This window comes from Lagopus muta, chromosome 7 (assembly GCF_023343835.1).
Source record: "Lagopus muta isolate bLagMut1 chromosome 7, bLagMut1 primary, whole genome shotgun sequence".
In the NCBI taxonomy this organism is placed as follows: Eukaryota; Metazoa; Chordata; class Aves; order Galliformes; family Phasianidae; genus Lagopus; species Lagopus muta.
In genome coordinates, this window is record NC_064439.1 from 28021046 (window position 1) to 28033118 (window position 12073).

Genomic DNA, 12073 nt, shown 5'->3' on the forward strand with positions numbered 1-12073 from the left:
TCTGATCTCAAAATCAATTGCGTATTCCTGGAAGAAATAACCAAGGAAAATGTATATAAGACAAGTGTTTTTGAGACCTGTCAATTAAAACCAACTCACATTGGGAAAAAATGTAGTTTTAGTGATTGTTTTTTTTCCCAGGGTAAAGCCAGAAACAGAAAGCAAACTGAATTGTGATAAACAAGTGGGTTGAGAAATGGGACAAGGAAGGCAAACACCATAAAAACTTACCAATCTAAAGATGAAGGGGTGGGCACTGTGGGCACAAAGATTGGAAATCATTTGCATGCTTTGTGTAGGTATCGTACTGAGGCATACAGAGAAGGGCATTAGTCATCTAACTGGGTGCAATTACAAATTATTATAAACCAGGTGCAAAAGATCAGATTGATTGAACGATTTGGACAGGAACAATGAAATCAGTCTCACATTTTTTCTTTCACATTTCTTAGAATTCAACTCTTCAAGATTGCTGTTAAATAATATATTTGTATTTGAGCATTTTATATTAAGGTTATATATTTATATGTTAAAGATGAGACAGATTTTTATATCTTAGTGTTTCATAACCGATTTTCACAATGAGAGACTGTAAAGATATTATTATTATTTCTTTTTTTTTTTTTTTTACAAGTCTCAGCATATCTCCCCTTTTCAGTGAGAATCAGATGTGGTTTTAATAATCTTCGGGGGGAAAAATAGAGGAAGTTCCTCTCAGTAGTACTTTTCATTATTGAGAAAAAGAGAAAAATCTACCATTTAGCAAACCGCACATCTGAATGTAGGCTAATAGCTTAAATAGTTTGGGTGTTGGGTTTTTGTTTTGTTTTTTTTTTCCAGCCATACAGGACTAAGGGTAGACCACCTATTATGTGGAGCAGAGGGAATGATCAAAAATCTTTCAAAATATAAGGCCAAGATATACTAATACTCTGAAGAGCTACATACATCCCATAACTCTGCCTTCACGACTATAGCCATTTATTATGGCCCAGCCATCAGAGCAGCAGCCAGGTAGCTCTAGCCTAGATTTCAGACTCCTATAGGAACACTTAACAAGAGCCATCCCTGAATCCTACAACTTTCCTTAACAGGAACGAGGGGAAAGCAGGGAAAGCAGAAATGGCAGAGACGAAATGTGACCAGGGCACCACGGTTACCTTGTCCCTACAGATGGCTACATGGACATGCTTTACCTGACATCCTGGTGGTAACTTGGTAAGATGAACCAGCAGTTCTCAAAGTTACGGATGAAGAGGAAGGAGAAATGAGACAACAAATGCTTTCATGTATCTGGAAGTAAATGTGCTTTTCTTCTGAAATAAAACCTGAACAGAAAGCCATGAATCATATAAAAGGTGCCCAAAATTGAGAGAATAGAATTACAGAATCACCAAGGTTGGAAAAGACCTACAAGATCATCCAGTCCAACCAACCACCTATCACCAATAGTTTTCACTAAACCATATCCCTCAACACAACATCCAAATGTTCTTTGAAAACCTCCAGGGTTGGGTGACTCCACCACCTCCCTCGGCATCAGAGAAAACAAATTATGAACCTTCTAGTTTTCAGTGACCTACAGACAGGAAAAGTTGCCATATCATTGGAAAGTGTGAAGCAGTAATCGAGAACCAGACAGTTCTTTGGAGGCTCCTGTTTGGGGGGGCACCAGGAACAGTACTGTGGAGATGAGGAGACGTTGTGCAAATACAAATCTGAATGCACTAGAGGCTTTAAGGCTTCCAGACACGCTTTTGTTCTGCAGCCTGTGTCAGTTACCAAGACAAACTGAAGTCCTCATATTCTGAAGTCAACTAGATTTATGCCACTGATTAGAATAGGGTCATATTCCCCTTCATTTCTTTATGCTGTTGTTTTTTTTTAAATTCAACTGTATTCAATCCTGTTCATTGTTTCAGCAGCTTTCACAGAACCATGAGACCGCCTTTTCAAGCTAGGTAACCTGGAAAACTAAAGAAAAACATTGTAGATAGAAACTCTTTCATCAAGGGATGTAAGACAAATGAATATAATGTCAGACACTGCTTGAAGTGAGTTAGTTTCAATACACAAATCTAATTCACTTAACTTTACAGCTATGAAAAACATTCTTAGGGCCAGATTCTGTGTTCTCTCTCCTGGTGAACATTTTACTAACGGAATATTAATTAGAGTGTTTGTAGAGTAAGGTAAGCAGAGATGGCAGGGTCTCAGCTTTTATTTACTCTGTGTTATCTCTGTTCAAATGTTCAAAGCAAAGTGACTGATTCACTAGCTAAATTCAAAACAGCATGTGTGTACAAAAGGCTGCCAAGTTTCTTGTGTGTATAGCTATTTGTAAGAGGCTACGCACAGACAAAAACCAATCAATCAGTTTCTTAATTTCATTTTATATCTTTATTCCCATTGTAAGTACTAGCAATCATCTAAGACAGCATTTAACTTTGGTTTGGATATACAATAGCATTACTCACAGTCCAGTTTCTTTTCTTTTCTTTTTACTGCTGCCCTACTATCTGGTGATGTGTTCTAGTTGTTCTGCTGGTAGTGTTTGGCTTCCTGCAGATTGAATTTTTCAGTGATTGTAGATCATTTAAAATGATCTGTAATGTGATGATTAACAGTACATTAATAAATCTTTCAATGAGTTTAGTACTAAATATGTTCGAGGACCTGAAATGCACTTCTTAATGGGCATCAGTTGTTCTCTTTTCACAAGAAGTTCATAAACAATCACTATACCATTTTTCTTTCCAGCACTTCATTGCAATGGCATTTTAAATTGGATTTAAATCATTTTAAGATAATAAGTAAAACAATACAACAAAATAAAAGGTTCTGTTTAAGCAAATGACAATTTACCCAAAATCCAGTGCTAAGAATTTATCTCAATGTGTACATTAGAGTGGATGGAAAACATAAAGGGCTTTTTTAAAATTTACTTGCTTATTATAATGTGGGGAAAATACATCACAGATTGTAGTTAAGTCTTAAAGCAAAGAATTAAAAAAATATGGTCAAAGAAACATCTTCTATCATGTCTTTAGAAGCCTGTGAAACAAATTCCTTCATAAAATTCATTACTGTAAAAGTGAATTCAGAAAACTTATTTTTGAAAGTTGTCCTGTTAAATTATGGATACTAATAATAAAATATTTCCTCTGAGTTTATCTGACTACTCTGCATATGAACAGGCATGAATATATACATGAATAAAACACGTCTTATTGGCCACAAACTGAACTAATATAAATGCCCACATTGTACAATGTCAGAAAAGGACAAATTATTAACCAAATTAGATAGGAGAAAATCAAAGAAGGAAGTAGATGATAAGAACCGTGTTAGCAGAAAAAAATGTATGCTTTGGATACAGAACAGTCAGCTGCAACTACTATAATGAAGAAAGTTTTGGATCAACATCAGCTTCTAAAAGTAATTTAAGAGGGAGGTGTCTCAGCAGATACTAGTAAACCATTTTTAGGCAGTTATTTAGAGATCTGGGGAAAAGGGGAGGGACAGAGTTCAAATCTCATTCTATCCTCACAGTTTTGTCCGTACACCAGAGGGACTGGAACCTGGTGGGAGTGCTGGGATCTCTTTCAGTGCTGGCATTGGCAATCTCTGTTGTTGAACGACAATCAGAGCTTTTCTCCCTCTATCCTCTTGAATAGCTGAGCTACATCCATTGCTGGATAATGTAGAGCCAAATTCCTGAGTTGAATCAGAAATCTTATTTGAGATGGATTTTCAAAGGTTTACCTAACAAGGGAACGATTGATCCTGAATGCCACCCAGATTGACACTCTCCACTGGACCAACCCATTTCCTTTTCCTGACTAAATTATGTTCTACATTTAGGATCCACGAGGATATTGCGAATTCTTTACAGTTTCCTTGTGCCTAGATATAAGAGACTGTACTCACGAAAGCACAGCAGTAAGCAAGTAGCTGACCTATCTGATGTCAGAGGGAGACTGGATGGACTTAGGACAGATGGAAGGGGAGGCTCCCTGGACACTTCTAGTGTGGATAATACTGTACTCAGAAAAGCTATTGGAGCTAGTTCTGAATGATGGCACATGGGTACTGGAAGTAGTTTTAGTACTAAGGAGTGCTGCAGCCAGAGAACACCTGATCTAGAAAACCAGGCTATAGCACCTCAGTGTTCCCATGCACATCTTTCTTCATGTGCCAAGGTTACCCTTTATACCATGGAGGACAGAGAGCTGACCTAACAAACACTTTTTGCAATGTGCATTTCCACTGATGTAAGGCCATACGGTATATTAAATATTCATTAATACTTATAGCAACAAATGTTAAATAATTTCATCTAAAGAACTAAAGCTGTGTTTTAGGATTAATTCATTAATGCAAAATAACACACATGCATGGGTTAAAGACAGTTCTATGTGAAGACTGAATATTTTGATGTCCTCTGTGAACACTGTTAAATGAGCAGTACCTCAGAAAAAATGTTTTGGCATCTTTCTTCAAAGCACATATCCAGTGTATTTCAGAATTACTTTCATTTTACACTTTCCACATAATATCAGACTTGCATTTTAGGTATCAAAAATACGTTGTTAGAAGAGCTTAATAACAAATGTCATAAATCCAGAGTTTTCATCAAAAATTAAATGATTCAAGACCTTTGGTGAATGAATGGTGACAAAGAAACACTTCCAAAAGCTACAAATGATTTATGACCTTATGCTACCAAAAGCTGGCCAGTCAGCTCAGGGTTCCTGTCCTTTATTAGTGCCATGGTAAGAGCAGCAGCCGAATTTACTGTCTCCTGAAGTGGGGAATAGTCCTGGAAAAAAAAAAAAAAAAAAAAAAAGAAGGTAGCAGGGGAAGCAATACATTAAAAAAAATGGAGAAAATAAATATTAAACAACAATTTACAAGTATGCAATTGAAAAAAATAATCAAAACATTTATTTGCACTTATTAGTTGAAAAGCTTTTGTAACTTCTTTTTCTAAGGAAACACAATTATGTAACAATACCAATTTTGCAATCTCCACAACGATTTAAAAAGTGAAAATAATTTTAGAAAGGAATATACTGCAGTTGTTGGAATTCATACAAAATACCCAGAGAAAAGGAAAACAGAAGCTTGATTCTCTCACGTCCTTTGTAACTGATTTTTAAGATCTAAAACGTAGTCAACATTTTGGCTCAAAAGCACTGAAACACAATGTATGATTTAATTAAGTAGCACAGTTAAAGACCCATATTTTCAGTACACACTGAATCTCACCTCAATTTTACAACCTACTTTCAACTCACAGATTCAAAGCACTGGGACTTCAGTAGCTTACAGTGAACTTCGTATCCCATAACCTTAATAAGTAGCCTGGTTTTGATAGGCAAGTAAACAGATTAACACAGGAAGGAAAAATAAAATGTCACTTTGATGATAGGCTTCCAACTGAGCACTCCAGCTGACATTTCAAAAAAGTCCTTTGTCTAATTGGCACGTTTTCTTAATTGTACTGACAATAATAGGTTGGCCTCTTGCAACCAGTATCATTTTTCATTTGCACATTGGGAACATTCTGATAGGTGTAGTCAGGCACAGACACATTCTTGGATAGAAAAAAAGGAGGGAACAATTAGTGTGAAGCAACAGATGAAAAGAAAGGTCTACAAAACTCTAGGGAAAATCTAGAAGAGTTTCAAATACAGAAAGTGAACCACAAAGAGAAAACAAGAGCTGTTCTCCATATGCACAGTGGATAATACTGGAAGCATCAGGCTTAGGGGAACTTGAACTGGGATATAAATTAGAAGTCAGGAGGGGAATACAAAGGAACAGATAACTGGTCAGAGCAAGAAACTCCATCACTGTGGTCTTGTAAAACAACTTAGATACATATAAAGTGGAACAACTTAGATACATATAAAGTGGGTAGAGATGGAATAGTTTGATTCCAAATGTTTCCACCACTACTTCTCTAAGATGCTGTATCAAGGAAGAAATTGCAGTTGACATTTTGAAGAAATTTGGTTTAATAGAGAAAGAGTAAACATCTTCAACAATTTATACAAAACATAATGTTAATCACTGCTTTTATGCAATAAGGCTGCTGCTGGAAGGACATACTCTATCAGCTACTACAAAGGGGAGCAGTAGTCTCAGAAGTTGAGGTTGAAGGAAAAACTGATGGAAGAAAGATATCGCTGAAACACTATATATTACACAGAATTATATACTGTAATGCTGTCATTAACTTTGTGCTTTATGTAAAAGCCAGTAAGCATGACAAAGAAGTAAATGGGTATACTACCTGATTTTTTCATTATTCTTGGAAAAAATATTTGTATTTGACCAGATTGTCCTAAGAATCATCAAATAAATAAGTGGTTACTATTTGTACTTCTGCCCCTCCAAAGATTACGCTCTTCACAAATTCATGTTATATATTCTAATATGCAATAAAATTAATTACTAGTGGTCTAAAAATTGTCTACTATTTACTGAGCAGTGCTTCCCTTCCATGCTATGCAATGCAGGGGAATTCAGTGAAGCAAAGAGTGCAGAAGTGTACCTGCTTCTTCAGTACCTTTTGTCATGGACTGAAGGTACAAGAAGGAACTCTGAACCCACTATTCATGTTTAGTAGGAGTTTTCCCATCCTCTTTTCCCAGGGATAAATGTTGTTATATTATGTACAAGGAGAGTTCAAACCATGTGCATACACCCGATTCAAACCATGAACACTGCAGTCACTGTCAAGATCTAGCAGCACATTTCTCACCGCCCAGCAGTGCCAGCCTCTTTGCACCCCTCATCAACTTTTGTTCAGTTTGTGTTGAGGAGTGCACAACCACACGCTCTCTGCTTTCCAAATGGGCTTTCAGCCATCTCTGAAGTTGGCGGGAGGTGTGTATCTTTTTTCCCATTTCACAAAAAAAGAAAGAAAAAAAATGCACCTGGCCAGGAATGCTCTTAATGTTTCTCTCAATAAATCTTTCCACATCCTCTGTTGGTTACTGGATTCAGTATGCATTCCTTTGCAGCAATAAATTATTTAAGTTTTTGAACATAAAAGGAAGCAAGAGAGAAATTTAGCTTCCACAAGAGAATGAAAATGAAACCATAAGATTATTTTAAAGTGAAAAAAACAAAAAAGCTTTTTATAAATCTAAACCTAAAACTAAGGCTTTACTGCTAACTTCTGTGTTCTGAAGGAAAGACACGCGAAGAATTCTGAATAGCATTTGTAACCCACGCAATACAGCACAGCAATGGGTACAATAAGACCATTTGATAGAGCAAAGTCCATAAATTACTATTTTTCAGCATAGGCACCACCAGGATATCTGCATTTTCACCAGAGATGAACAAGAGCCTGCACCAGTGGAGATGACCTACCATTTCACAGCTGCTATGAGGGCATCATTGTTAGGAAAATGCTGCCCACACACTTCATCTTTCACTGTGCTCACACATCCACTGTTTGGTTTCTACAAACTCAGCAAGTGTTGACGAATGTCAGTGGGTGCCGTTTTTCCTGCACAGAGGAATTCAATTCTACACTTTTGCTACATATGCACTTCTATGTCAGATGCTGGTGCCCAGAGATGCAGTGGATGCCCCATTCCTGGAGACTTTCAAGGAAAGGCAGGCAATGTGATCTAGATGTGGATGTCCTCGTTCACTGCAGGGGCGTTGGACTGAATGAGCTTTAAAGGTCCTTTTCAAGTGTAAGGATTCTATGATTCCACGCTATTCTGTCAGACTGCCCCTCTGCTACTATCCGTCACGCAGCAACAAAATGTAAAGGAATATCGTCAGGAAGGTTCAACCTTTATTGCCATACCACCAATAACTGCCTCCAATGTCATGGGCCAACAACAACAACAACAAAAGGGAGGCATTACTTTTGGAGTAACCCTCGCATTATCCAATTTAAGACAACAAATAAGAGGAAACATATCCTTAACTCTTTACAGTTACAACTGATAGTCAAACTTTATAACATATGATGTACTGATGCTTTTAGAAGGGCAAGAGATCATCAGACAGGTTACTAGCATTTATATTTACACTGTGGCTCCTTCCTGATAACACAGTCCCACACGGGCCTCAGGGCCAGCTGTGCAAGGACTAGGGTGCAGTGCCAGGCCTCCTGGTCAGCGCTGGCACTGAGGCACATTGTTTGGTCATGCAGAGGTTAAGCATGTGCTGATCTGAACTTGCTTTATTCTCACAGCCATCGTGTTACTGGAAAGAGGCAGAAAATAGCCTGAAGAAGTGGACTCTTCCAGGAATTTCCAGATAATCGTATAAGTTCTTTCCTCCTGAGAATCAAAACTTGCTCTCATACTAGAAATCACTGTGGTAGTGTCTGTCATGGTCTGTGCAGTATTATTTAACTGTGGATGACCATTTCTATTCTGTACAATCCATCAGAAAGCAAATGGGAAAATAAATGTTAGCAACTGAAAGACAACACATTGTTCAAAGTAAAAGGAAAAGACTTCCTGAGGCAATAGTTAAGTTGCATCTTCACTATTCTTTCTTCTCCTCTAAATCCTACAAAGAATTTATTTCATTTTTAGGCCTTTACTGTGCATTTAAACACATATTTTCAATGGGATTTCATTTTTTTCCTAAGTAGTTACAGGTAATTCAGAAACCAGCAGTTTTTATAAAGAATACAAAAAGCCTTTAGATAACAGGATTAAACAACACAGGAAAGAAAAAGAATGTTGTGAATCTTTATTAATCTACACTTAAGCAAATACATGAATACTTCAAGTCTCCTGGCTATACCCTTCAAACACCCATGTTTTTGACACTGCAGTGTTATTTCTGGCAATGGTGCTGATTACACCTGATGGTGCCTACAGGGAGGCTTCAATAAGGATGCCAGGACAAATCTAATCTACCACACCTAACTCCATTGCACATACAGGAATCCAAGCCTCTTTTATATTCAATGGCATAGTACTAAATCTTTCAAAAAGCTCATTATTAGTTGCAGGAAGTCAAATAATCAAGCAGAACCAGGTCCTCACATGTCTAACTGCCTGACATGTTCAGATGTACTGCAACCACGATAAAAAGCAGGATGTCAGAAAAAAAGGAGCAATACAAAAATCATGTAGCCCACAAGAGCGCTCACATTATTGCCCACCCACTGCTCAGTTTGGCGAACTCCAAGAGAAGAACATACTTCAGTGCACTACTCAGCATGTGCATATTCATGCATGCACTGGATGGATCAAACACAAATAATTCTTTCACTCATCAACAAAATCTTTAAAAAAAGACCATGACCTTTAAATAAGACTCAGAGGCAGCAACAATTTTGATGACTGAAGTTCCACATGATCTACTAATGTGCTACGATCCCCCCTAAACCATTGTGATATTCATTGTCTATTCATTTCATCCATTTGACTTAAATGAGTCTCTCGTAAAAAAGGAAAACCAAAAACCTCTAAAGTTTCTTGGCCATTAATAAATAGAATTTTTTTATTGTTTGAACAGATGATTAACTACATTTATAAGCTAAAAACAAAACTTTTACCACTTTATATTTATGTACTTTGGAATAGAAAGTACTCAGAAACTCTGCCAACCTTATAAACCATAAATCCACATAACAGCACAGCACTTTGATTCCAAAATAAAATATCCACTTTGTCTGTTATTAAATAGTAAAAGTATTCCAACATAACCATATTGTATGGTGGTTGTAACTCACATTCAGAATTTATTTGATGTACAGTAGGGGTTTTCTGGTCGGCAGAATAAGACTGGAAATGGATACTGGGACAGAGTTAAAGTTGTGTTTGGAGCACGCAACGTGATACTTTACAAATGTGCATTTGTTTAAGGAACTGTGAGGGTATCTGCGTATTTATTGACATTCTCATGATTCATTTCCTTGCTTCAATCTGTTCAGGATTTTTTTTTTCCAGCTGTAACTTCATATACACACATTCCCATTTACATATGTACTAGTTCAATTTAAGCATAGCTCAAAAAACACACAGCCTCCTCTTTAGCTCCAAAAATATCTCTGCAGGTATTACCTCTGCCTTTTACTGTACTGCTCCAAAAGAATAAAACAGCTGTATTCTATTACTTGCACTCCATTTTGCTATAATGTTGTTTGACTTCAGCGTTAAAACCGTTTCTACAAATGAATAGGACTGCAACGTTAGCCCTGATCACTCAGCTGATAGGAAACCTGAAAACATGATTTAAAGATTGGGTTAAACTTAGGGCACATCGATGCGAATACAGTTGCATCTGCATCAGGAGAGGCAAGGGGCCAGAGCAGTGCTGGCGCTGGCGTGCCCTTGCCCTTGCCGTTCCATTGTGCGACAGCTCCCTGGCACAGCTTTGGCTCCCGCCTGCTAGCATGTTCCCAGACAATGGCTGGGCACGGTTCAGGGGACAGCACAGGCCAGGAACTGCTCCCACGAGGCAGGCTGAATGAGGCCACCCTCTTTTGGGAACAAGAGAGCTTCGCCATATGGGCATGAGACATGCTGTGTCTCTTAGCCCTAGGACACGAGAACCATCCCTGGCCTGCCATTACAAATGTGTCCTAGGCAGCACTGTGAAGTAACAGCTGTGCCTTTCTCTCTCAACCCAAATGCATCAAGAATACATAGAAATCTACCCCCCAGAACACTGTGCAAACACCACGTAGCTACCACATAAACACACATTTAAATTTATAAACAACAACAAACAAACAAAAAACACGAACTGCTCTATGGAAATCTTTCCCTCTCAACAAACTTCAGCATGACAAAGGGAAAGAGAGAGACAAATCACACTGCAAGACAGCACTTGTGCTGTATCTCACATTCCTGCCACTGCATGGAAAATACCGGCATCCAGCAGAGGATGGCTTGATGAAGAACGCTCACTTCTCCCCTTCACAGAATAGGCCTGTGTGTACAGCAGGCACACCACAGGGCATAAGTACATAAGTAGAAAATGGCTGAAAGGGCCTGTATTCTGGCAAGTGCATTGCAATACCCACTCTGGCAGCACAAGAACTGCCGGTAGTGTAAATCTCTACTCAGTGCTGCAAGTTACACTTTGGCCAAACCACGTGCATCCAAAAATTTGCCTCATGACACAGACCAATATTGTTTTATCTGCACAGAAACCAAGAAGAAAGACCAGCGTCAAAAGCCTCGTCATTTGACGTTTTCTTCTTCTTTTCTTTCAATCTAAAATATTATATGGGAGGACTTACGTCATTTTTCACAATATAAAACGATTTGGTGTTCGTTCAAATCTCAGATTCATGAAGAAGCTTTTTTTTCCTACTCAAAATACGTAGTGGCATGCATCCACAAATTAAGGCAATTTCCATTTGTGTAACAGTACAAATTAATCCCCTTCTTTTTCAAATGCTCCCACATAAGATTTTTTAGTCCATGTGCCAAAGGATCTATTGATAAGTGCACTCTCATACATAATATCAGTGCAACTATTTACCTCAATAAGCAGACAGCTATGCAGATCATCCTAAAAGATAAGAAAACTATTTCACTGAATATTTTTAGCTTTCCTTTCAAGTAACACATAAATAAGCTAGCATTTGAGTTTAGATAGGTAGCTGGGTTCAAAAATATTGCAGCAGTTCCACAACTCAACCTTTGCATCTACAGTCTTGCTTCTTTACTCAACTAAGAAAATGCAATGGATTCTTCACCATCATTGGATAGAAACAGAAAATCCAAGTGTGCTGCATGCAGTGGAGAACTGAGAACTGGGTAGCACTAGAAAAACCAAGCTGTGTGATAATGGAGCCAGGTTTTAATAACCAATAGTTTAAACTCTGATACGTCTGAGTTAGTTTGCTGCAGTTAAACAGTTGCAAATGCATGCTACAGTTGAGCCAAATGCAGACAAATTGTACATAGATGTGTAGTACTGCACTGTATCTCCCAGTCTGTCCTGCACTACTCATTAACCACGCCACCTGTATTTTACCACAAGAAAACAGAAAGCCATCAATGCATAAAATGTGTATAGTTACACTGATAGACAAGTGTTTTAAATCTTCTGGAGTCTGTAA

At 37.9% G+C, this 12073-nt stretch overlaps 1 protein-coding gene across 3 annotated transcripts in view; it reads right to left on the minus strand.

Annotated features, from left to right (window-relative positions):
* Window positions 1-2360: 2360 nt before the first annotated feature.
* The window catches only part of CRPPA (CDP-L-ribitol pyrophosphorylase A), a 108956-nt gene continuing 99243 nt past the window's right edge, over window positions 2361-12073 (minus strand). The window contains exon 9 of one of the 3 annotated variants that reach the window (XM_048951039.1): window positions 2361-4822. In XM_048951039.1, coding sequence (XP_048806996.1) covers window positions 4718-4822 — 105 coding nt within the window. In that variant the 3' untranslated portion in view covers window positions 2361-4717. The remainder of the gene's footprint in view (window positions 4823-12073) is intronic. The other 2 variants (XM_048951038.1, XM_048951040.1) reach the window with 2 other exon arrangements.